The 27613-nt window shown below is 44.6% G+C and overlaps 1 protein-coding gene across 1 annotated transcript in view; it reads left to right on the top strand.

Annotated features, from left to right (window-relative positions):
- DGKQ (diacylglycerol kinase theta) overlaps nt 1-14868 on the top strand; it is a gene marked incomplete at its 5' end in the record, with an annotated part of 79804 nt that extends 64936 nt beyond the window's left edge. Inside the window, 4 exons of the mRNA XM_082301684.1 lie at nt 2934-3080; nt 4293-4404; nt 5984-6136; nt 7211-14868. Coding sequence (XP_082157810.1) covers nt 2934-3080; nt 4293-4404; nt 5984-6136; nt 7211-7309 — 511 coding nt within the window. The 3' untranslated portion in view covers nt 7310-14868. The remainder of the gene's footprint in view (nt 1-2933; nt 3081-4292; nt 4405-5983; nt 6137-7210) is intronic.
- Between the last annotated feature and the right edge of the window lie 12745 nt (nt 14869-27613).

Here is a 27613-nt window from a genome sequence, read left to right on the forward strand (position 1 = left end):
TCATCCCTGTAATCTTCATCTCAGTCTGCAGCATCCATAGTGCAGTGGACAAAGTCTTGGTATCATTCTTGCAGGGTGACTTGAAGGGCCTGTGGGAAAGAAGAGAATTTCCGCCCCCCCCCCCCCCAAATCTGAAGGGCTATATACTTTTGGAAAGGAAACATGAAATAATGAATTGATACTGAGATACATTTTTGCAGAAGACAAAAAGCTTGTGCAGGCTGACGCATGATATTTACCTTTGCCTGTGACAATGACTGTTAAAATAGTTGACTTTACACTTCCCCATGATAAGCAAGTGCACACTCTTGTCAGTAATATTAACTTATTATTATTATTCCTAGTAAATTAACTAAAAATGGTATCTACTTAATGCAAGATGCAGCAGCTGCTGGCATGTGAACTGGCTACTCTTGAGTGCAGAACAGGAAGTTTCAGGTTGTGGCAACAGAAATTGCAGGTAGTCCTTGGAAGAAATATGAGCTTTAATGTTCTTCTGAAGCAAGACCTTAAACTGATAAACATCCCAAGAGCTGTGTGCTCTTTGGCCTCACTGAGTAGAGTCTCTTTACGTGTTGTGGACTGCTTACATTTAGCTAACAGCTCAAAGTACAGCGCTAACATCCCTGCAGGAATTCAATGCTGATACGGCATTGCAGGGCAGATAAAAATAGTGTATGTTGTGACAGTGAGGTTTTTTTACAGTGTAAAATTTAATGATCAGGGCAACTGCCTTCATTCATAGAATCACAGAGTGGGTTGGATTAGGTTAGGAGAGATTACAGTGGGTCATCTGGTCCAACCTCCCTGCTCAAGCAGGGTCATCCCAGAGCACTTGGCACAGGATTGCATTCCAGATGGTTCTTCAATATCTCCAGTGAGGGAGATTCCACACCCTCTCTGGACAATCTGTTCCAGTGCTTGGTCACCCACACAGTAAAGAAATTTTTCCTCATGTTCAGGTTGAACTTCTGTGCATCAGTTTCTGCCCGTTGCCTCTTGTCCTTGCTTGCTGCCTGGCTCCATCCTCTTGACACCCTCCCTTCAGATACTTACAGACATTGATAAGGTTCCCTCTCTTCTTGAAGCTGAACAGGCCCGACTCCCTCAGCCTTTCCTGGTTAAAGAGATGCTCCAGTCCATTAATCATCCTTCTTGCTCTCCACTGGACCTGCTCCAGAAGCCCCATGTCTCTCTTGTACTGAGAAGCACGGAACTGGACAGAAAACTCCAGATGTGCTACGCCAGGGCTGAGCGGAGAGGCAGGATGACCTCCCTTGACCTGCTGGCAATGCTCTTCCTAATGCACCCAGGATCCAATTGGCCTCATGGCTCCCAGGGCACACTGCTGGCTCATGGACAGCTTGAGATTCCCCAGGACCCCCAGGTCCTTCTCCACAGAGCTGCTTCCCAGCAGCTCAGCACCCAGCCTGTGCTGGTTCATGGGATTATTCTTCCTCAGGTGCAGGACCCTCAATTTTCCTTCATTGAATTTCAGATGGTTTCTCTCTACCCATCTTTCCAACCTGTCAAGGTCCTTCTGACAGGCTGCAGAGCCCTCTGAGGTATCAGCCTCTCCTCCCAGCTTTGTGTTGTCAATGAACTTGCTGAGGGGGCATCTGGTTCTTCATCCACATCATTCCTGGAGCAGTCTCCAGGACTGCGTATTACAGAAGAGATCACGTATTGTTCATGCCATCCAAAATGGCAGGAGATTGCTGTGGCAAGCAGTTTCAAGCTGCAAGGTTAGAAAGAATATTCTGCACAATTTAATGCAAGTTTAGACTTATTTTACAGAGATACACAACTGTTCTGCAGTTAGGGTACTGTGAAGTATTCTTTCCATTTCTGAAGGCTTCCTTCTTCATGCAACAAAAATTAATACTTCTTGGGGATATTGAAAATGTTGTTTCCTACTAATATTCCAGTATTTTTCAACTGTATCCAAATTAGACAAAACCTGTCTTAGCATAGATACATCTTGTCTAGAGGAGAAGTGTATGTTAAATGGTGTTTACATGAGGTACCTTTAATTTGATGCTATTTTAAACTTTTAGGACATAGGACTAATCACTCCCTGTGTAATAATTTAAGATGACTGAAAAGTCTCTGTCTGAAAACTTGGCTGTAACCTGCACTGGCTGTCTTCCCCACTTGAATGTCTACGGTATTTAGACATAATGCTAGAGAAATTTTGCAGAGTTGAATTCTGATGACACCCATGTGCTAGTAGGGTCAAATAATGGAAATTTATGCTTTTTATTTTAAGGTTGCCCTGAAGGCTGTGTACCCAAAGGTTTCCATTATAGAAGAAAATAGTCTCTGTGTTTAACTATCTTTTGTTTATGTTATTCTTTAAAAATTTTGCCATTTCTAGGGATGCCATAAAAATCTTCCTCATCTTTTTTATTCTAAAATTAGAGATGTTAGAGCACTGTCACAAGTTGGGATTACCAAGCCCGTTTTAATTTTCTGCAGCTGAGTATATTTCAAATTAATTAGGAGTGTGTACAGCAAAGATGTTCAAATGTTTTTGTGCCGTAAGTATTGTAGAATTGCACGAGAAAACAACTTTAAATGGGTCATGATGACCTCTAAGTCTTAATCAAAAATGTAATCTTCCAGCCCAGGAGTTTACATTTCAAAGAGGCATTGTATTCAGGCAACACTTTGGGAAGGGATGATTTTTCTCTAATCAAATTTCACAATCTGCACATGTCTCAACAGAAGAATCATCCCTTAAGTAAAGGTATGTAAAGTAGGAGTTCATGGCTTATGCTTTGTTTCTGCAGTAAAGCTAGAAGAATTTGAAATGGGTTTTAATTGAAAAACTCTTTAAACATACCTGCTAGAGGACAATAGTGATATACATACAGAGAAGAGTGCTCTGCCTGGCCTTACATTTTGGTTACAGGATGCTTGTCTGCTCCTAGGTTCCACAACAAGGGAGTTTACGTGAAAGTTGGGCTGCAGAAGATAAGTCATACAAGAAACCTTCACAAGGACATAAAGCTGCAAGTGGACCAGCACGAGGTGGAGTTACCAAGTATAGAAGGACTCATTTTTATTAATATACCCAGGTAAAAAGGAGAGGAAGGATCCGTTGTGGATGCATGCCTGACTGTATGTATAGAATTGCTACTTCGTATTTCAGTACCAAATGTCAAATAGTTAGGTAGCAGGATCAAAGAGATTCAGCCTGCACACGCTTTCTGACATGCTAGGGACCAGGTACCTAAGCAGTTCCTGCAGTGAAGGCCAGATGGATTTCAACTGTCAAACACTGCCCAGGTGCTACAGACAGCTGGTCAATGTACACAGAGTATGTGATGCTACCTGGGTAGCTGTGGAAAACCCACAGTTCAGGTACCTTTACAGGCCTGTGAGTGCTTCCTTGACACCTGCAGGGAGCTAGAGTTACTGTTGTGGAAGAATGGAAGCCAAATCCACAGGAGGTCTGGCTTCCTTAGATGTGATGTTGATAGAGGCAGGTTTTTTGTTTGCACAAAACCAGCAGGTAATTAGTGCTGCCATACTATTATTTTTTCAAGTACTATCTTGTCTTAAACAACCTGTATCTCTTTGCATCTTGGTCTGAAAATGTTTTATTCAAATACGTCTTTTTACATGTACACACATGTGCACATACATTGCACGTGTACACAAATACACATTGCACATGAGAGCTGTGAAGAAGAAAAGATCCCAATTAAGTGATGAGTACTTCATGACCAAAACAATAAGCAAGTGATTTGAGTGGGAAGGGTCAGTACTGCACAGAAACCAGCAGGGTTTAAATTGTCAGAAGCATTTCAGAGGACTGAAGTGCATGAATATCTGCCTAACTACGAGTGCTTTTGGCCAGGTACAAGAATAAAATCTTGATAATTGTTTTAGCTTTAGTTTCTCTTCAGTGGCTTCCATGAATGTTGTCAAGGCCAGTAAGAGCTATGTTAAGTTCTTCAGACTTGAAAGTTAAAGGTTAGTGTAGCTGTATTTCTCAGCAAACTAAAACTCTAAAGAGTTACCTTATTCCTATTTTCTTTTCCCATGGAAACTATTTACTTCACTCCTTTTTCTTTTAAAAGATCTGATCAAAATTCTTCCAGATTTTAGGAAAACAGTTCCTGCTTTTACAATGCAGGAAAACTGCTCCCTCCAGCAGGTGCAGGAGCACAGTGTTTATGGCATTTGAAGCCTGACAAACCAGCCACCCTTAGCAGGGCACCAGGGAGTGTGCCTGGGGGCAGACCACAGGCCCACAGACGGTCACTGATGTGCTCTCCACACAGCTGGGGCTCTGGAGCTGACCTCTGGGGGTCTGAGAGTGACAACCGCTTTGAGAAGCCACGCATCGATGACGGCCTGCTGGAAGTGGTTGGTGTGACTGGCGTCGTTCACATGGTGAGTTGGCATCCCAGTAAACACAGAAGAAACACACATTTTATGGGACAGGCTTGTTTCTGTAACAGACAGTGCATTGCAAGTGCATAGTCCTAAAAACTACACCTCTTTGTTAAGGTTGGATAAGAAGAAGTAATAGGAATTCAGAACTTGTTAAAAATCCATGGGGAAATGCTTCATGATTTAACTAGACTTTGAATCAAGTAGAGAAACATATATGTGTGCATATCTATATAATGCAATATATATATATATATGTAAAATCCAAGTGTATGCATGTATTATGGAATGCACTAGCTTTCTCATAACAGGTATCATGGTGTCAAAATGGAACAGTTCATGGGATGAAAACAAGATTTTATTCTAATATTACAAAAACAGGCCCTCTTCACCTAGTGTAGCTGCGAAAAATCTTGTCATGCCTCATCACAATCACAGTGGAGATTCCATCAAGACAGGTTGCCTTATAATTGTCTGCCACAGGCTTTCCAAACCCTATCACTGAGAATTTGATACTCGCTGCTCTTGATTTGAATGCTATGTCAAGCAGGTGGTATGCTGTTCTGCAAAGACTATTATGACTCAACTTATGCAACTTTAATTCTTTCATGTATTACATACTTTTACAATGGTCTGCTGTTAGTAACATAGTCCTGTGGGATGGTAGGTTATTTTTGTCTTCATATTTCACCACTATCTAAAGAAATCTGCTGCTAAAAAAGTATATGTGGTCAGGTAACTAGAGATAATTCATCCATAAAGCCACCAAAAGTGGAAAGGTGGGTGGTTAAATTTTGTGGAGCTTGATCAATCTTTGGTGTTGGTCAACTTTACCATTTTGTAACTTAGATCTTCTAAAAGACACTAAAGAAGTGTTTTGATAGAGATCCTTAAATTTTTTGTGAAAGTAGAAGCAGCTTTGGAGTATAAATGTTAACAAACTTGTGCCTTGGGTTCATGATAATAAGGTTTTTACTCCCATGTTTGGTTTCTGCACACATTCCCCTAGAGTATGTCTAGCAGCAAAGTTCACTTTGTTTCACTTCTACAGTTAACTCTAAAACGTTAACTCAGCTGTCAAGCTGTAGTTGAGTATGTGTGCAAGAAGTTCAGTGTGTCTATATGTATGTATTTCTGTAGCTATCTGGAGCTGAGTTTGGAAAAACTCTCTGATTAATAAAGTGCTTTTAGACTTCAGAATTTCACATGTGCTGAAGTCTGTGTGTACAATTAGGTGTCTTTAGAAGTATTTACTGTGTTACAGAGAGGGAAGCCAAAGGAAACAAGACCTTTGTGAGTGTATGCTCCTTGCCCAACCTTTGTGTACAAGTGGCTTTGCTGTGGAAGTTGTTTTGCCTCCCACAGCCATCAGGGGTATCCGAGTTCTCCTTCCTGGACTAGCTGAAATAATTAACGCTGGGGCAGTAAAGGCATCCTAGTTTTGCCTAAGCAGTTTTTTTAGCTGAAACTTAAAATGTCAGATGAGAATAAAGTGATATCTACCCAGTTGAATTGCAACTAGTATTTGTACTTCTTGTTAGTTGGGGTGATTGATATCCTGGCATTTATTCCCTAACAGGGTCAAGTCCAAGGTGGTTTTCGATCAGGAATCCGCATAGCCCAAGGCTCGTATTTCCGTGTAACACTCCTAAAGCCAATTCCAGTTCAAGTTGATGGAGAGCCCTGGATTCAGGCCCCTGGCCAGATTATAATTTCTGCTGCAGGACCAAAGGTACTGGCTGTAGGTTTCTCTTAGACTTTGTTCCTGCACTGGATGTTACTGTATTATCTTGCTTGTCTGTGTATTCTGATGCTTAACCCTAAAGGAGCTGCTCAGCACTGTGTGGTAACTGACAAAGTTTCTAAAGAGGATGGTTTGAGGGCTCTCTCTAGTGGCTCAGATGAGGCTTGTGTTTAAAAAAATGGTCCCTGTGCTTTGGCCCAGTGACTTAATTTTTATCCCTGTATTGACATCTGCAGGCAGTGTTGCTTGTCTTGAAGCAGGGCACAGTTATAAAGGCCATGGTAGTAGTGCAGTGTGCAAGGTAGGAATCCGTCTGCTGGAGAAGAGAAGGTCTGTCAGACAGTAGTATCAAAGGAGAAAAATTGATAAGAGAGGAGCAGAGTCCATGAAAAAGAGACTTAGGAGTAATCAGTGTCTGTTTTTTCTTTATTATCTCAATATGTACATAAATCAGCTCCCTGAGAATTTAACTTCACTCTTGACTTTGAAATTGTGAAATAAGCATTTTGCAGTAGATTACTATGGTGCACACCAGTCTACACATTTGCCTGCTACCTTAAAGATGCCTTTTCAACTCACGGAAATTTGTTGCTACAGGCAAGCTCAGAGGATATGTAGCTGTACTGGGAGTGCTACCAGAACAATTGCCCTTACTGAGGAGAAATGAGTGGGTCATACCTCAAAGTTTCAGACTATGTTGAAACTTTGTTCTTTCCATGAGAAGAAGCGGGGTGGGGGGGGCCAGGGGAAGAGAAAGAGAGAGAGAGAGCAAACCTAACTTGTCCGCTGCTGACTAGTTCTCTCTATATATGGGTATGTATACATGTGTGTACAGGAATATATATGCACACATACATATACATAATGTGTATATGTTTATGTAAAAAACCCAGTAAATCCTATAGCTTTATAAGGATAGGTGCACCAGACAGTTGTGTTTTTAAATGTTTTTCTGTTGCAGTTCCAGATTTTTACTTGGTTATTAGTTGCCTTAGATCAGCTTATTGGTGATCACAGATATTTTAATACTCACTCACTTTCTTTTAAATGTTTCAATTTTAGGTCCATATGTTGAAAAAATCCAAGCAGAAGCAGAAAAAAACTGGAAGCCTGAAAGAGATGAAAGTGGATGGCGTGTCAGTCTCTGAAGGAGGACGCTAAGGGGAGACCTGTATCCACACCTAGACACCACACTGGTTCAGTAAAACCGAGTGCAGACAACTCGTGAAGAGAGTTGCCTATGAGCGTGCCTTTCATTACATTTTGATAGTACTGGGTTCTTCTTTGTCTTTCAAAGATAGTGCCTCATTGTCACAAATAACTGTTATGTACCACTTGTCTCATCTGAAATGTTTACTTTGGGTTGCTTTTCTGTAAGCTGTTTCCCAGCCAAACAGAGATTCCAAGATGCTGAGATTTCTGCATTTGCCTTCACAAAAAATCCTTCCCTCCTCTCAGCTCCTTCTTAAAGAATATCATTCCATAGATAATTTTTTTTATTTGTTCTATAGCTGAAAATGTGTTTCTTTAAATTAATGCTCACAGTAGCATCCTAACCAAAAAAAGGCAAAAACATGAGTTGCTGAAAACTCCTTAGATCAGTCCAAATAGCACAGCTGAAACAGTACAAGTGTAAAGAGAAAAATACAAAACACAGGAGAGATTATTTCTATAAAAGGATCCCAGAGCACTGGGAAGAGAGAAAGTACTAGAACAGTTGAGTCAAAATATTTCAGAGCGTTTACTTCAACAGTATTTGGACAGCATGAATGAAGGGAAAACAGCCTGTAGAGCAATTTTTCAACTGTAGCTTAGTTTCTCATTATTCAGCCAAAGCCTGTTTTAAAAGGCATTTGAATTTCATCAGCTACAACTCTTAAAAAGGGAACACAAGTACCCAATGCAGTATTATGTTACACCAATATTTTTCTGTCCCTGCAACCATTATCTTTGACACCAGACTTTTCATCTTGACTTTACTTGTGTTGTTTCATTTTCATGAATTTGTACTACTGTATAACAGAAAGCTCAAGAATCATCATTAATTAGGTTAAAAGAAGTACCACTTAGTGTTCAGTTAAGTAAGTTAGCACAGTCACATGTTAGAGCGGTATTATGTACAGCATAGCTTTGCTGAGGAGCCTTAGCAGGTATTGAAGCCCATAGTATGCATGTAACATGTTCTAGGCTTCAAATAACTGGGAATGCGAGAGGCATCGTGAAAATTCACTTACCTCGTCAGGCTTCTCAAGTCTTTGATGGGTGTTGTTATTAGGTGTGGGCCCAGGGACACAGTGACTGTCTTATCTCACTTGGATGAGTGTGTGCTCTTCAGAGGCTGTTTCCCCATCAGCTCCTGTGAGATCAGCTCTCTGTGTTTACCCATCTGCTGAAGGTGTGGGGATCCAGTACTCCTTTTACAGCTTTGTGCTAGAGACTGGTGCTGGAGCAGCCATGCTGGTCCTGCCATATGCTGTCCACATCTGCTATCCATGGCTGTAGTCATGTTGTTCTTCACTCACATCTCTGCCATCTCATCTCACCATGGTTGCCCAGGGACTGAACGTTTCACTTTGGGTCAACATCATACACAAAGGGCTCTGTGAACCACTTGTGGGTAGGGGGTGGGGCCTGCAAGGTTTTGCCACTTGTATGCATCTGCTGCTTGGAGCTACTTAAGCCATGCTGGCTAGAGCCCACTTAGCCAGACGTGGGCTTACTCGTCCTCTGTTGCACAGTAATAACTGTTTCGTCTGTGGGTGGCATGAATTCATCACTTGAGTGTCAGCTTTAGGAGCATTCCCTCTTGCCAGTGTGTCTAGAAAAACATCTGTAGCTGCTTCAGGGGCTTAAGTGTAACTTTGAAATATGCAAAAGCCATTTTGTGATGGAGCCAGTTACGTGCTGAGGCAGTTCTTGCTGGGTCTTGGTGATGAGCCTGTACTCTCAGCACTGTGCCAGCTTCAGCAGTGTGCTTCAGAAATGTGCTTTCTGCTTTCCAGTCATGGTGCAATGAGGGTGTGAATGTCATCTATAGCAACAGAATGATGCAGCTAAAGCTATAAAGAGAGACAAAACAGTTATGGAAAAATGGCAGATGCCTGCAGCTTCTCCTTTCGATCTAGTGATTCCTTCTCTGTTTTCTGGTAGAGGTACAGTTGGAGGAATAACTCCTGTTTTCAGTGAAACCTCTTGTTAATTGTTTAAATTCTTAATTTAAATTTGGGGATGTTCTTCAGGTCCAACAGCATGGACTACAACTTAAGTTTTATTCAGCACAAAAACTGGATTCCTGCTGTGAAGGAAATAGTTTGGACAGTACAGAGCTAAAAGTCTTGTCTTCCTGATCTCTAAATACAGGGTTACCTTCTTTAGAACCTGGGCATGAGAGGTCAGCTGGACCTCTTCTGGCATCCTGGTACCAGCATTACAAGTAGGGAGGATAAAGTGTTGTATTTCAGGATGTGCACTCTCTGAATGAAGCTCACAAATTAGAGAGGAAATCTGGAATAGGCTACTGCTTCATAATTGTCCAGAAAGACAGAGAAACTGCTTTGTATCCTTGGGGCAGCAGAAAGAATGCATGGTCTACTTTCCAGTTGCTGACTCAGTAATGGAAGCTGGACTTCTTCTTACAGAAAACATGCATAAATTTTAAGATTGCTGGTACAGACTGTCTTCTGCAGCCCAAATAAATAAACAAAAAAACCTGTCTTACTATTTTTCCAGGCATATATAATCCTGCAGCATGTAGCTGACAGTGTTTCAAGTTCTTGGCTTGTTAAGGACCTGGCTGTCTCTCCTTTTCCTCTGTATCTGTTATCTGAAATAACATGAAACTCACAGATCACAATACTTTAATCAAAGGGCCCCTTGCTGTGGCATATTCTTCCAGGACATTTCCCATCCCTGGAACTCTGTACAAGCCTGTTTTGGGGTAGCATCACGGTAGCAAGGTGACACTGAAGTATGAGTGTATTCTTTTCCCAGTGGTGGAGGGCAAGAAAACTTTGAGTGGTTTTCTTTCCCTTTCCTTTTTTTCCCAGAAACCAACTGCCATATATTGTTTGAGCAGATGAGTGCCACACTGGAATGAAAATACAGCTTAAGAAAAACACTCTTAGCATCTAAGGCCTCTGTGCATCAAAAGATTATTCTTAATGTCTTTTGATGACAAAACAGATTCCTGGGCAGTTGAGACAGAAAACCCCCTGTAAAGCTTTTAAAAGGAGAAACTCACTCATTAACCCCTCTATTAAGATGTTTCAGGTTCTGTAAAGGCCATTATATCAAGAATATATGTGTGTCTGTATTTTTTATTCTCATATTTTCATTGCATATGGTGTCTGAGAAGACCTGGTATTTTCTTCTGGGGTATACAAGGCCTGCATGAAGAGAGGGGATAACTCTTTGCTGTTAATATGAAACATTTAGACTTAGCCTTTCCACTTAACGTAACAATGCAGTGTAATTTATGTGACAGTGGGCAGATAGATGATTCTCCATACGGACTCTTTGAGTAGTATTGTGTGAGAACCCAGTGGTCATGTGACCAAGTACTTTAGATAATGCAGCAACAGAAGTGTTGGGGAAGAGGCTCAGTTCCATCAAGACAGGTGTTAATGAACATCAGGGACGCAGGACCAGGAGCTATAACTGTGGACAGGGAAGAGATGCAGACTCATTGCTATCCTGAGCACACTCCTTCATCCTCTCTCCACTGCCTTTTTACCTTGCCTATAAACCACCGCAGGCACGAATAGCACAACTAGCATCTCTCCTGCTGAGATACACTCTCCTGACCTTTTACTAGTGTCCTACTTAGGCATTGCCAACACTGGGGAGAGAAGGCTCCTGAAAACTGTGGTTCCTTTCAAATACCCCAGTGTTGCAGATTAGTGCAGGTGGTCAATTGGTTAAAATCTGTTTTGATGGATAAACACATTACCTCTGTCTTGAATTAGTAGAACCGAAATTCAAAAGCTCATCCCTGAGATATGGGTGCTACTTCAGAAAATTTGCTGCTTTTTTCCCCATGGCTTTTACCCTTGATTTGTACAGTTTAAATTGCTGGTATTTTCACTGCATTGATTTTTAGGTGAAATGGTTCTTTTGCCAAAAACCTTTTGTTTATATATGTGTATATATGTGTGTGTACATACATGTGTATACATACATGTGCACACACCCTTTAAGAATACGCCTTATTGTATTTCCTTCCACAGTGCCTAATTATACAGCTTTTGCCCTGTTACAGCATTCTGATAGCACTCACTTCTGGTTCTCTCTCTCTCCAGTTTCAGACATAAGGCAGGACTTGCACTTTCCAACAAGACATGACGGCAATATAGTGAAAGCACAACTGTGTTTAGAGTACAATCTCTGCATGTATGCAGTTTGAGCTCTGCTTGCTCTTTCTAGATTTTAATCAAGTATCTGTGTGTCTAAAACCAATGGCAATGGCTATTGTAGCATTTTAAAAACTAGGAAGAAGCTGTCCACTGCAAGACTTAACTAAGGAACAAAACTAAATGAGCTATTATAGACAATTGTTGTTCATCTTTACAGTTACCCTCTTACAAATATTGTATGGATTTCATTTCTTTAAAGAGAAAATAATGCACTTGATCTGAGTATCATCTGTTTCAAATTGCTTAGCATTTATGCATGCATGTGATTCTGTAGCAGCCTGTTGGCATATAAATGTCATTATCAAATGAAACCTCTTTTTGTGGGAGGAGAAGGTAAGAGGAGCTGTTGTGACACTTAAAAAGGGCTTATGTTGAAGACACAACAGATTTGGTTGCATATGTATTTAATAATGTACCAACTGCAGGTACACTCTGTCTTGTATAGTCTCCAGTCCATATTCCAGTGCCAGTATTGGGGTCTATTGGAGTTGTACACTTGAGAGACCTGGCAGTAAAGACTCTTTCAGTCTGCACCCCACATCTCTTCCTTACCACCTTCAGAGTGATGGTACAGCTTTCTGCCAGGCTGCTCTCCTACCCTTTGGGCCTAGCTCTGTACTGAAACTGGTACTGAAGGTATGAGTATGTGCTGGTGAATGTGTGTGGAGAGTGGGGGAATGGAGTTCCAGCTCTAAGCGCTGCTCTGTCAGTTTGGCTTAGAATATTCTTTAATTTCTGCTTCAGCTTCTACTTTAGCCATCTAACAGCTGTGCAGCAAAGAAAAATTTGGCAACTACTGAATTGGCTTGGATTCACCAGTGACAACGTTGCATCATTTTCAGGCTTTGATCTTATATGCACCCGAATATGTGTAACTTCATTATACTTTTTGCACTTAACAGAAAATACAGGTTAGATAGGCTTAGGGTGTGGCAAAATTGCAATGTTTGTACTTTTTTTTTGTAAATATGGGGATAATTCTACAGATACAAAGATGCACTTTCAGATAACAATGAGAACAAGTTTGTAGAATACAATTGTTTAGGAGTTTCTCTGACTGCAGTGTTCTTGATCCCCATCCATGTCTAACACTGTGTTCTCCTTGAAAGCCTGCTTGGGGATAGAGATGGCTTCTCACATCGCAGAATGTATTTATAGCTGACTGACTGAAAGTTCATGTATGTTTTTGAGCAAGTTTGCTGCTATTCTAAGTTTTAGGTTTTACTAGACTGCTTCTATAATGCATAAAATAATGCTCAAGTTTTATTTATAATGTCAACACTTACTGACTTGACACTTAGTTGCAGGAGACATCCAGCCCAAAGCCTTCATTCCTTTTGCTATTTAACTGTTTTGTTGTGTTGTTGGTTTTTTTTAGCAGTGTAGGCATTGTATGTGTGGAGTGCAGTGAAATGAATGCAAATTACTAATCTTAACCTGCAGTTAGAGTGGCAGTTTCAATGTTTACAGGACAGTGACTATTGATTGTAAACCCATACATGTCCATTGAAACAGTGCACTCTTCATGTGTTTTGGAAGCATTGTTTCTGCTTACCATGGTAATTAATGGAACAGTTGCCTTCTGGTTTTAGAGTTCTGGTTATGTTGCTTTGGAGAGATTTAAGTGTGGGTTATGGCTTCTCTGCCATGGACTCACAGGACAGAATTTCTACTGATACAAGTGTGTTATATTGAACATGTTTGCTGAAAGAGTGACTTTATTTTTTGTGAAGATAATTTATGAGAAGGTTTTATAGCAGATCAGTGCTGAAAAAGTTGAAGTCTTGAAATAAATGTGTGTAGATATTAAAGATCTATTCCAAAGCAAAGTATTTTTAAATAGGGCACTGTTACTGGTGTAGTTATCCCTCTAAGCTCTCCTGGCAGCATACCCATTTAGCATGTCACTCTGCACTGGTCAAATGTGTTATTTAGGGAACAACCTGATATCATAAGATATGGCTTCATTTATATTGTGTGTATCCCCTATTACACCTCTGGCAGCAACCTAATATAAACATCAGCCTCACAAGGCCGGGCTTCTCCCCCATACAGATCACTGCAGGTTGAAGAGCAGAGAGCCTGCCCTTGTGCTTGACTACAGAAAGGTTATAAGTCTGGTGACTGTCTGGCACTTACAGTCCTCTCTCTCTTACCGTCACAGAGTGTGCCACACAAGCTCTTTTGCTTTCTGAAGGCAGGCAGGCCCAAATCAAGAGTGCCTGCATCAAACTGCTAACAGCTTGTCTCACCATGGCATCCATTTCTTAGTGCTGCTTATCTTGCCAAATTGGGTAGCAAGAGGTGCTTGAAGTATTACTGAGTATTTATTGTGTAATTTTGGGTGCTTTTAAAGCCTTCACTGCTATTTTAAAGCAAAATTTGGGGATCTGTAGCATACCAATAGCTGTATAATTCTAGCATTCCAAACATGCCCAAAGCAAGTTATCCTTGTGATAGTTTAGTTAGCAATGGTATAGCTAGTAGCAATCAGTATCCTGGCGCTACAAGTTCTGAATATTGGAAGAGAACATCTCTGCTTTGAATGCAAAGCATCAGAGTTTGTAATTCACTATAGATTTCAGTGTCTCTCCTACTTATGAATTACTGATGACATCTTAATTCTTCTCAAACTATGACTTAACTATCGCTTAAATAACTGTTTTTCACCTCTGGTTATTTAAATCATCCAACTTACACAGTTGTATGAATGCTGTTCTATTATCAAGACACTTTTAAGGTGTCTCATAGCATTTCTTGTGAATGTTCCAATACATCAGTAATAAATAATCTTGACCCAATAAACTAACATAAGATGACAAGTTATTGTCTAGTGCTTATTCTTTGTGCATCTGCCTAATTCTCAGAAAAAAAAAAAAAGCCTAAGTACAAGCATTAAAGTGGTTGAAAACGGTTTCCACACTATGTGCCTCAAATCAGTAATGTGTTATCACACTTGTGGATTGGTCTCAAAAACTAGCTTTTAATGATGTAACTTGTTTCTCAGTGTCTGCCTTGCAAATGAGACATGTCACTATTATTTGTGGTTACAAATAACATACCTAGTGTAGTAATAGATATTTTTTTCAGTAATTTATAAAAGATGGACTTTTCTCTTATATTTAAACATCTGTTCATCCTTGGGGTTCTGTTCTTAGAACAATTCTGTGTATATTTTGCAATACATGTTTTGTGTTTGACTGTACATTTTGCACCAATATGAAATATTGTATTCTAAGTATTATTTACAAGTTCCAGAGATCTGTAACTAGTATTTGCTGTGAAAAATACAACATCTCTTCTACCCTGGATGCTTGTGGAGTAGTTATGCTTTAAGAATAGTGGAATACACTTCTGCAGAGACAAACATACTTTATCTCAGCTGGACACTGCTTTTACAGGAATTCTGTAGCCTTGCTGTTTGAGATTGGGTCCTGCCCTGTGAAAGGGTAGCTGTGTTCTAACAGTGTGATTTCATATGTTTTCATTTGTAAGATGGCATTAAGTTTGATCCCTGCAACATTGAAGCACCTCTAGAACCCTTATTTCTGTGGACAGCACTTACTGTAATTGGTAAGGTCTTCCTGTCACAGCACTACACACAGTGTGTTAAGTATTTCTGGTGTCTTGAGTTACTTTAATGATGATCCAGATTTTCCAAGGTAGTTTTGTACAATTGCTTGCCCTGTTTGCACTTCTCTACAAACAAATGACCTGGTGTTTTAAGACTGTGGGTAACAGGCTCACACATAGCCTTGTGCTTGGCTCAGGTGAGCAGTGGTGGACCTGGCCTGCACAACTCAAGGGCCAGACCTCATGGGCCTTGGCTTGGAGGGAGTCAGCTGGAACAAGTGGAAGGGCTGTCCAGTGAGCTGGGCCCATGTGGAAACTGCCCCACTGTAGGTGCACAGCCCACTGCTCCTTGGAGGTTAAGGTCTGCCTTTCACTGATGGTGGGGGTTCCATCAGCTGGACATCTCCACTTGGGTTGTCCCTGCTGCAGTAACCCTGCCTCTGGCAATGAGCAATTGATTCTCCCCACTCTGTTGAGCAATTGGCTGTAGAACTGAGGTGGCCTTGGTTATGTCCCAGCACCTCTGGAGAAACCTTACTGTTCCTTGCTGGACTGCAAATCAACAAGCTCTGAAGCAGCTACAATTACATTTAAAAACCATACATGGAAAAACTCAGTTCAGGGCTATAGTTCTGGGAAAAGAGGGGAAGCAAACAAAACACTGAACTTCATACAGAGAAGAGAAAAAAACCCACAAAACATCCAAATCCAAAATGAATTTTACCCCTGCCCTCCTCTGAGCTGAGACAACAGCAAGAAGAGGAGTAGACAACTTGCAGCAGTCCCTCCCTGCCCATACAGGCTTGTTCCTTGGAATCTGGTTATAACCACTTTCTTAACAAGGGGAGCTGGTGTCTGAGAATGCGAAAGATGGGTTTGACCATGATAAATCCCAACTTAACTTCAATGTGGATTTCATTGCCAGTTAGACAATGTTCTTTGAAGCACAGCTAAACAAGAAGAGCCTTTTAGACAAATAATTAAGTAACAGAGAAATTAAATTTAAGGGTTAATGGAACCATTTGGGGCATCAAATTGATCATCAGATGACAGCTTTGGGCCCCTAAAACAGATGCTTTCTTGTTGTGAACGACTGGTGCAATCCCTCCTGCTGGGCCTGAATTACCAAATGCTGGAATATGCAGCAGTGGCGGTGTCAGCACCTTGAAAACAAATCCATGCAGACACAGCAGTGCTTATGCAGGTGCCCACATACAGGCAAGCAGCCTTGACATGAATAATACAAGTGGGCCAAACCTGTGCCTCCTCACCAACTAATGGGGCTCAACATTCACTCCTGAATGAATTGCTGTCTCTCACGATTTCCCCAGACTTCTCTTGTGGCTGGCACCATACTCTCTTGGTCTATCCAGAACCTGGCTTTCAGGTTCTGTAAACCAAGAAATCCAGCTTAAAAGTCTGCTAGGGAATCACAGAAAAAGAGAGAGGGAGGGGAAAACTGAAAACAGCAAAATGGTTATAGAAAGGTTAGAGAGGTAGAACAGCCTGCACGGATCAGGCACAGAGTGTGCCCAGACAAGTGCTCTGACCAGAAGCCTGCTGACTTAATGCAGGGCCCTTGTAATCAGGGGCAGGGGCAGGGTCAGGGTAGGCATCAGAAAACGCATACAGTGAAATGCACACAGACTGCACCTCACTCCACACTGGAAAATGAGGTAGGGACAAGCTCTGTCACCTTCAGGACTTCCCTCAGCCAATTTGTGCTGTTAATCAGTGATCATTTACCACAATCAGCCACTCTCACAGGCAAGTGCTGGTACCCCTGCTGGAGCAGTGTCCTCAAGTCTGTGCCAGGTAACTATGAGGCTGCTGTCAGCCAGGATTTCTGGGGATCCTGCTCACAACTGTACTCCTTCGAACACTGTTTTGAGGTCAGCACCTCCTGGCTCAAAGAAGCTTTCCCTCCTGCAATTTCCAAAGCACAAGCAGCTCAGAAGTCACAAAACATTCCTGACAGCAGTGACATGTGGATCTTGCCCACCCTGCTTCAAACTGGCCAAGCTGAAACAAACTAATGCAGTCACATGGTCATGGTACAACCTTGCATCAAAGGTCCTGCGCCCATACCTTTCTGTCACAACAGGAATGGCTTGGTGTCCTCTGATGCAGCAGCCTCCCCTACAAAACATGGAGCAGAGCTGATAGCAAGTCTTCTATGACTCTCAGTCTCATAAGCCACAGTCCCCACAGCCAAACCCCAACATCTCTGGTCCAGAAAAAACTTATGGAGGCTGAGGAGGCCATATGACAGAGTCTCAGCATGTCTGCAACAAAAGTGTGGAAATGGTACTCATCTGGGACATGCCAGAATTGAAGAGACTCCATCAGAACTGCTACAGGAAAGGAGACTGCTTCAGTTGACTGGGTGACACATTTTTCTTCTACGCTCTCCCACTTCAGCTTCCCAGTCTTTGGCCCTTGCTGGTACCGCCATCCTCTTCCTAACTCATCAGCCATTCCTGTCACAGGACTTGTTATTGCTCCTGCATTACTACTCTGTACAATGGCTTGTAATATTTGCTCTCCACCAGAAACATTTTACACCTTTTTCAGGCTTCTTTGGGTTGTAAGTGAACATTTTTCCAGTCTTTTGAAGTTTTTAACTGTGATGTGTCAGCAGTTCTGGTCATAAAATTTAACCCGCATCCTGCTAAAACTTGTCCAAGGTCTCAATTATATCTGCCTGTTAGGGGGAGCTGCTTGAGTTTCTGTTAATTATAAATATCCTTCCAGGTGTCTGCCAAGTTTTATGAGTGCTGGCACAAAAATAAAGCAGTGTCAATAAAGTACCATGCTACTAAAACAGGGAGTTTAGTTCTAGCAATTCTTTTTAAATACAAACATGGACACTTGCTGCTGAGCACTGACCACTTCATGATTTTCCTGGCTTGTTAACTCACTCTTACACTGGAGGTTGCTGCCCTCTTGCTTTCTGACTGAGGATAGCAAAACCCTCCCCTGACTTTGGAAAGGCTTTCAGGAACTGCCCAGACGCTGGATGTGCTATTGCTCTGGTTTAAAAACTATTTTAAAAGAAAGTGTGCTGTAGTTATGCAAAGATGTTTATGCTTTAACTGTTTGGTTCATTTTTTAAAAAGTTTGTTCTATCTTTCTTAAAGTAATCCTCCTCTGAAATTATAATCGGTTTGGGGCAGCATTGCTGGGAAGAGCAGCAGAAAGGTGTGGGGTGCAGCTCTGCAGGTGCCATTCACCTCTGGAAGGGGGCACATGCTGGGGAAGCATTGGCAAGCTGTGCCCTGGGGGCGGCCCACCACAGGAAGGGCACAAGGGACCTAGTCCCCTGTAGGGGGAAGGTTGGCATGGGGAGTTTGGCTCTGTGAAATTTGCCTGCAAAGGGACACAGGGGAACCCAAGGCATGGCTCGGCAGCCAGCCTCAGGGGTGCTTGGCTTGGGGTGAGCTGGGGTATGCTGGTTTCTACTGGGGTAGAGTTAGCTTTCTTCACAGTGTCATGTATGGGACCGTGTCTTGGGTTTGTGCTGCACACAGGATTGATAATATAGAGATATTTTAGTTATTACTGAGCAGGGCTTACACAGAGCCAAGGCCTTTTCTGCTCTTCATACTGCCAAGCTGGTGAGGAGGTTGGGGGTGCATGGGAGGTTGAAAGGAGAAACAGCCAGGGCAGGTGACCTAAACTGTCCACAGGTATATTCCAGACCATTTGACATCCTCCTCAGTATTTTAAACTGGGCAAGAAGGAGGAAGGAGGGGACGTTTGGAGTGAATGGCATTTGTCTTCCCAAGTCACTGTGAGATGTGAGGGGGCCCCTGGAGATGGCTGAAGACCTGCCTGCCCATGGTAAGTGGTGAATGAATTCTTTGGGGTTTTTTTGCTTATGTGCGTGGCTTTCACTTTCCATATTATACTGTCTTTATCTCAAACCAAGTGTTTTTTAGCTTTTACCTTTCCGAGTCTCTCCCCAGTCCCACTGGTGAGGCAGGGAGTGAGTGGCTGTGTGTGGTTCTTGGTTGCCAGATTCGGTTAAAGTGAGACAGGGGGGAACACTGTTTCACACAGCTGGAGGGGAGGTCATGACATTTGACAGCATGGGGGCCAAGCCACAGCAGTCAGTGGTGGAGAACAAAGCCCAGCACTGCTCCAGGGCCAGCTCCAGGGGTGCTGAGAGTTGGGCAGCCTTGATGGCAAAGGTCTGCCTGCCCTCTGGAAACAGTGTCACAACTCTCCTCTCAAGTAAGAGCCCAAAATTCATGGCCTAGCATGGCTAAAGGCCAGGGCCCACAGTACTCTGCATGGGGGCACGGTGGTGGACAGAGGTGGCACAACCCCAGCCAGACACCAGGTGTCTTGTCTTGGATGAAGATGGATAGAAAAGCCCTCAAGGTCCTGAGGGCCAGGCCCTGGGAACATGAGCACAGAGAAGTTGGTGGGGCACGGTCTGCATGGACTGAGGACTAGGTCCCACAGTGCTTGGCTCAAGCGGGACCTGAGGCGGAAGCACCTGCAGAACAAATCTCTCCTGCGCAGCTGGATGGCTTAGTCCTTCTGTACTCTATGCAACAGTATCCTTGACAAAACAGAGCACATGGCTGGTGACATGTTTCTCCACTGCATCTCCACCCAGCTTGCTCAGGACCAGAACATGGGTTAGCTCAGTCCTCTCCCATGATGTCAGGGCTGTGGTGCACATAGAAGAGGCCCATCTCGAGTATCCCTACTCCTACTGGGGCACTGGTCTCACTCCCTCACCTGCTGCATACAGCCTATCTTTCTTCCCCAGCCCCTACCTCCAAGCTTCCACTCCTCACACAGCTGCTGCCAGCTCCTCTGGCTTCCTCCCTGTTCCTGACACCTATCTCCTCATGCCCACCTCAATTTCACAACCTCTGGCTCTGCTGCCATCACCACCCACCTCCCAGCTGCTCCAAGTTTCTGCCTGGGCAAGTCCAAACAGCTGCTGCTACAGCCACAGTCCACACACAAGAAACGTCTCCTGCCCCTGGGAAGAGCCCTGGCCCAGAGCAAAGCCCCAGCAGATCCACCCTGCAGCCCCAAGGCTGCCTCCTCCTCCTAGGGCACCTGCCCACTCCATCAGCACCAGCTGAGGAGCTGTCCAAAAGGCACACGCAGCAGAGCACTGCCATAGCAAAGGGCCCTTTGGGGAGAAGCAGCAGGAAGGTTATGTGGCAGTGCTATCATCTGTCAATGAAACACTGTGCTCTCAGGCACATCTGGGGCAGCTGCTGCTCTCATGACTGCTCCAAGCACATCCTCCTCTCCCCCTCTGGCACCCATAGACTCCAAGGCACACGGAACTCATACAGGTTGACTGGGGCAGGACGTGCCTGCTTTCTGTGGATCTCCCAGAAAGAGCAGGCACCGCGGCAGGATTAAGCTGCTGCGCTGCTCTGTGCCACTTCACAGCTACGCCGCCACTGCCATTTCCATTCAGCGCCAGGCTGACTTCCAACCCAGCCCGGCTTGGAGTCCTCCCCCTGCAGAGGATTACCTCCACAATCACAGCTCCGGTGGACTTAGCACAGCCACAATGAGCAACAGCAAACACTTTCTCACCACCATCAGCTGACGGCCCAGGGCAGCCAAAAACAATACAGAAAGAAATGATGGGGCAGCAGCTGACTAAGCCACCCGGATTAGAGAGGCTCAAACGGGCCTGAAAACCAGCATGTACCGCTAACCCAGCAGAACTGCAGCTCCAGCCCTCATCTCAATTCATCCAAACACGGTCAGGTGGCTCCTGGCTCTGAGCACGCTGAGAAAGGACACAAACACTGACGCTGCAACACAGAAGTCAGGCAAGAGGGAAAGAGCAGCCACCTGCAGACAACCATCACCCTCAACACGCACATCACCTGTCAGGGTAGCTGTGGCAGCATACAGAAAGGTAAAGGGTCATCTGTCCTGGAGTACATACGCACAGATCAGTTGTGGGTCTCTGTGCTACAGCACTGTGGCTTGCACCCAGGGATTCACAAACTACAGTCTCCACCACCACACTGCAGCATGTAGAGACCTGTCTCCCTATACAGTCTCAGAACAGCCATGCACCTGGGAGATGCCACAACAGGTTACATCTCAGGTAAGCCACAGGTAAAAGACACAGGCTTCACTCTGCAGAACTTGCACACTTGATACTCTGCAAACCTCAGCTCTGCCTATAAGGTGGTGATACAGCCCTAAAAACGGCCCCTCATGGGGGCAGCACTGCTATCTCACTAGCCATGGCCTCCAACAAACTACCAGAGATAACAATTTTGCACAGGAGCAGGGCAAGAGAAACTCAGGGGCTTGACCAGCACCTCTGAAATTTAGCAAACAGCAGCTCCAAAAACCATCTTTTCTCACAACCAAGACAGGGCAACCAAAGCAGAAAAACAACAAAAGCAAGAGACTGCTAAACAGCAATAGCTTGTTCCAGGGATCTTCTCAAGTCTCCCAGTGTGACCCAAACAGCCCAGGAAAAGATGGGCAATGGATGACAACACCAGAAACCAGGCAACTCCTCCAGCCATGCTCTCCAGCTCATCCTTCCCCCTCCTCTTCCTCCTCCTTTGCTGCACACCCAGCACCTTTGCTGGGCTGGCTCAACACAGAGCCACTGCAGGGAGGGCCTCTCCTTCAGTGAGGCCCTCCCTGTCTTGTCTCCTAGGACAGCTCTCCTACCCCAGGAGCTCCTGCTTAGAAATCAGACAGTGTACTGCTGCACAGTCAGCACTGATAAAAACAGCAAACCAGCAGTGTCAGAGCTTGAACAGGCAGTTTTGTCTGTGCTTGAACTCAAACAGACACACAGCACATATGCTATATGACTGCAAGGAGGCAAAGAATCCCTTCTTCCTATCTCCAAGTTTCAAAGGTACACAAAACATTCAGAAGCAGTGCCAGTTGTGACCAGCCCATGCTGATGCACAACGCTCATCAGGTCTGTTCAGTATGTGCCCAGGACAGAGTCCTTTAGTATGTGTTTCCATGGATGGATTGGAGTAGGCCTTGAGAAATCTGAGATTGTCATTTGCCTGAAAATCCCCTCAGACAGGAAGAGGATGGGCATGTGAACATGAAGATCGTTCTCCAAAAACGAATGTGGTGTGGTGTGACCTTTCCCTGTGTAGACCACAGTAGTCTGTCATGCAGCCCTTTTGCCTTGCTCAGGAGTTCTGCATCTATCCAACCCGGCACAGCCACATGCACCACAAGATTCCCATAAAAATGCGAAGAATCATCCCTGTTACTCAAAACTAAAGGCCCCACCAGCCCTTTTATCACCACCATTCAGCTTCTCTGAGCCCCGAAATAATCATGGTCTGAGCTGAAAAGCTCTGCAATATCCCAATGCTCAAAATTATGCATTTGCCTTTTCCTCTAGAGTTCTGGTCCTCAGGGGCCTTATACTAACTGTTGGACAACAGGACAGACTTCATTGCTTGCTGAGTCTCCTGTGTTTTATCTACAGAGGTGACCTAAGAATAAAGAATGACATGCAGACTTTTGGACAATCCCCTTCATGTCATTTCTTTATTATGCTCAGGCACGTGATCCTCTGACATTGGAATTTTGCTCTGGCCTTCTCTTTTTTCAACCTGTGTTGCTCATGTCTGGTAGGGCCATGGGATGCCCAGAGCCTGCCCCAGGGATATGCACTGCATGACCACCCCACTGGGCTCTGCCAGGGCACAGAGCCTTCTCAGCCTCGATCAAGGGACAGGTCTCTTCCGGGGACATGACATGGTGCTTGCTCAGGCCTGCCTGGCGGCCACCTCACACACCTCCACAGCCCCCGGGCACATCTCAGTGCTCTGTGACACCTCTTGGCTGCTCCCCGAACAGCTCAATGCTCTTTCTGCAGCCACGCTAAGTGGAAGGCCTGAACCTGCCCTTTATCTTTGTGCAATGCATTTCATTCACATCTACAGATTCATTCCATCAGCTCTGAAGAAAGACTGCTTTATCTACCTCAGGCTCATGATTATACCCTTACAAATCTCTCATTTATATACCCCCATCAAGGTACATCATTAGCATAGCTAAGTATCAATCTACTGATACACTCCTTCATACGACATCTCTAACTATGTACGTGCCCTCTGCATGTGCTGCATATAAATATTTTGCTATCTGAGCACTTCCTGGTACAAGGAAGCAGGAGCTGCAACACTGAACAAAATGGCAGCTCCCTCCCACAAAATGGTAGCAGAAACCTTCCAGACAGGGCTCCGGCCCAGGAAGTCTGGGCAGCGCGGGAGGCGGTTTCAGAGCACGAGCCAGCGCTGCCTAAAGCCCTCCCAGCCCCCAACTCACAGACCTGCACACACTTGGGGCCTCTCCAGGACACCCAGCTACGCCCACGGAACGCTGGGGAGCGCCAGGCACAAGTGCTGCTGGGAGGCCTCTGCTCCCAGGTGGGCATCCTCTTGCCAGGCGCTCCACAGGGACACTCCCACCACAGGAACCTCTGCTGGAGGTTGCCACTGGACCAAAGCCGCACAGGGCTCTCGCACAACCCGAGAACAACCCTGCTCCCAAAGTTCTCAAAGCGTGTGCTGCACACAGGCTCCAGTCCAGCACTGAGCACAGCACACTGGTGCACCTCAAACACCTCATCTTCGCTCCCAGCAACTAATGTGCAACATGAGCAGAGACGCTGCTTCGGGAGAAGGCCACCTCACTCTCCTCAAGATGCTCCAGCTCAAGGCACAACACCGGAGTTGCCCACCTCCAGCGCACCAAGGCGAGTGACTGCTGCCCATGTACCTGCGCAAGGCTCTCCCAAATCTGCAGTGCGGCCACGAGGGACCCCGTGAAAGGCTGGCCTGCACTGCTCTCTGCAGAAGCGACCCCTCTCCCACCACCGCTTCCCTTCCTGGGAAAGTCACCCTGGGCAACAACACACCAAGTCCAAAAGGAAGAGAAATCCCAACCCTCAGCACATTTCAGATGCCACCACACACGCTTCAGCCTCTCCCTTCCTGCACCCAACTTCACCACGGACGGCCCGGCTCTGGGGCCAGGCAAGGAGGCACAGCATCGAGTCCTTTTCTGCACCAGTCCTTGAACAGTTTCACCTTATGCACACACAGCACTTTACTAACCCAACCGCATCTCTCGCTCTCTACACTTAGATTTGCACACAGGTACACCCATGTCCCTATACCCATACAGACAGCACTGCCAATACATGGCTTCACACACACACGGTTCCTTAACCCTGCAATTTCTGCCCTTCCTGGTCCAGCGGGTTTCACTGACCGATCCTGCAACAATCCCTCAGCAACAGCTGCCCTCACAGCATCCTCTGCTCAACTACAGGCACAGCCCAGGAGGAGGAGCACATGCTGAGCCTGAACATCTCCACACAGCAATGGGCACATCTACACTGGGCACTTGCATCCTTCTCTCATCCTTCCAGAGACTTTGCAGCTGGTGCACTCATCTTCAAAGAGTGAGAAGATGTGATTACCATCTGCTAAGAAAAAGACACAGGAATTCTCTGCCTATTTGACCCACTCATTGTGGAGATGTCATGTGCCAGAGAAATATGCATAGAATTGCAAAGTCTCAGCTTGGCTTTAAAGCTTTGATGGTAAAATCGTTCTAGGTCTTCTTCTCCTATGTCTGCCTGCCCATCATCCCATCCTGAGGTTGTCAGGGGTTCTCATGGATGCTGCAGCGTCAAAGGAAATGAGGGGACTAGCCCTGCACTGTCGCTCACAGCCGTTTTGGATACCCACCCTGCAGGTGCAGTTTTTAGTCCTGTGCAGTCCAATGAACCACAACCACCGTGTACTTGGGACACTGGGCGAAGAAGTTGCACAGCTCTTTCATGTGCCTTTCTCACAGCACAAAATTCCGATCAGACCTGTTACTGGTGGTGTATCTGATTAGCAGGATACACGTGGTCTGTGTGGTGAAACTCCCTTGGTCTGGAATTTTGTCTCACAGTCCCGGAAGTGCAAGCCAGCAGGAGACTGTGCCCTGGGTGATCATGTCCATTCACCTGTTTAGAGTGGCAGAGGGCCAACAGCAGCCTTTGCGAACCAAAGCCTGCCATAAACCTTTGCGCAATTGCTGGAAATTATAGAACTTTTAAACTTTTTAATGTAACTTTAGTCAGGGATTTGCTTGCCTTTGCCCAGGGGGAAGGGAATTGAAGTTTCTTTTCAAAAGACCCTATTCACTGGGCATGGCTTGATGATCTTAGCATCTACGGATTCGGTGTAGGCAGAAGATATACAGGAGATAAACATTAACAAACCATTAACGACCATTAACGAACATTACCACCTCTAGTGCAGTTGGAGACACCTGGGCTGGGAAAAGATTGTCAAGAGAACAAAAGAATGAAGACGTAATTAGCATCAAAAGTGAAGGGATCAATAACCAATAGGAAATAGAATACTAAGAGTTATGTAATTTAAGACGAATGTGAATTTCTTTGGGGTTTAATGTATAAATGTGTGAAAAGTTTTGTAAAAACCAGGTGTGATGGAATGATTTTCACTGCACAATCCAGGTATGGGTGGATGAAATAATTTCAATTGAACATCCTGGTCAGAAAAACATCCTGGCCAGAATAAAGTAATGCCTTGATTCTCTAACACTGAAAACATGTTGTTGGAGAATTTCTGTTTTTCCTGCAGTTTCTGCGACACCATCTCTTCACACTTCATGCCTGTACTCCTCTATGCTTTTTGCTTCTCAAGGCCTTCACACCTGTGCCATATTTCTCTCACTACATCATTGTGTTAGTGCTGCAAATATGTCATTGGACACAGAGCAAGTGTGTCCAACAATCCTCTGTACAAAATTATGGCCACATTGGACCAAGAAAAGGAAAAATAAAAAAAAGTAAAACCTGCTTTTCAAGGCCCAGAACAGTGTTCTGGGCAGTGTTGTAGGTACTGAATTTACAAGACCTTGGGCTGGAAGCTGTGAAGCTTGCTCTGTATGAAGTTCTCTTGGCCTAGAAGCTTGTTTTACTTATTTTAGCTGTGACAGCTAGATTTAGCACACTTAAGTACAATAATGTCAAAACTATGAACAAAGAACCTTGAAAGAGAGTGCTCCAGTCTTCAGCTCGTTGCAACACATATCCCCTCCTAGCAGTTAAAGACAGTGTTGTAACAATATGCATACTCTAGAGACCACTTATGAGATTCACAACTGTATTATTGCAATTCTGCAATATATTGGAAATGCACGAGTCTGCAAAATTTAATGTGTATTTTTACTGTAACTGCTGCATCATCCTACTAAATGGAAAGCCCTCGTAAATGAAAATAGCCTCAAATGAGTAAACTTTGTATTAAACATTGTATCCTCCATGTGTGGATTTTCTAAAATCGCTTGGCCAGAGGATACTGGACTCTGGCAGCAAGCAGTCTCTGGAGGCCGTAGCAGTCATAGCAGAAGATGGTTGTCACTAAATACTGTGATACTCATCATTGGGAGCCCCTTGCAGGCACACCCCCGTGAGGTTCAGCAGCTCCACCTCTTCCCTGGCATGTGTCTCTCTGTGGGGCCAACCTCTGGCTTGGCTTTGGCAGACCTCCACTGATCAGTGACCATGCAGCTTGGCCTGATCCTGCTTCCAGTCTGATTCTCAGAAGAGGCCATCTACAGAGAGAGGAATGCTGTTGCAGGCAAGATGCAGGGTGGCAGGGTCCCTTGATACAGGATACTGAGGGGCTCTCCATCACTGGTAACCACCTGTGTAGGGACCAAATCAGCCATGTGCTTGGAATGCTGGGGGACACAGTGAAAGCTGAATGTGTGAGTCTACAGCTTTCAAGTATGTACCAATGCCTGAGGTGCCCATGCAGATGCACAGCACGTGGAGATTGGCAGCAACATGGGTATGGGCTGGGCAGGCACAGGCCTGCTGAGAAGGGCTGCAGGCAGGCACCCACCAGCACCTCCTTGATGGAGATGTACCTGTGGAGTGGTTTTTGTACAAGGTGACAAGAGAGAGCTCCAGCTGCACAACTAAATTCAGTGGCTTTTGGTACTCTGAAATTGAGGCATTTTGAGTGAATTAATTAAAGATGCAGGAGTACTGCATGCAGTTCTGGTGCCCACAACATAAGAAAGACATGGAACTGTTGGAATAAGTCCACAGGAGGGCCGCTAAGTTGCTAAAAGGACTGGAGCATCTTCCCTGTGAAGACAAGCTGAGAAAGTTGGGGACTGTTCAACCTGAAGAAGACAAAGTTGTGTGGAAACCTCATTGCAACCAGTATCTGGAGGGTTGTATAGGTAAGTCAAAAAGGCACTTTGTCAGGAACTATAGTGGCAGGACAAGGATAATCAGGAACAAACTAAAAAAGGGGAAATTTAGGTTAGGTATTAGGAGGAAATTTTTTGCTGTGAAGGTGGTGAGACACTGAGACAGGCTGCCCAGGAAGGCTGTGGATGCCCCAACCCTGGCAGTGTTCAAGGCCACGTTGGATAAGGCCTTGAG

This window comes from Coloeus monedula (assembly GCF_965178545.1).
Source record: "Coloeus monedula genome assembly, chromosome: Z".
Classification (NCBI taxonomy): domain Eukaryota; kingdom Metazoa; phylum Chordata; class Aves; order Passeriformes; family Corvidae; genus Coloeus; species Coloeus monedula.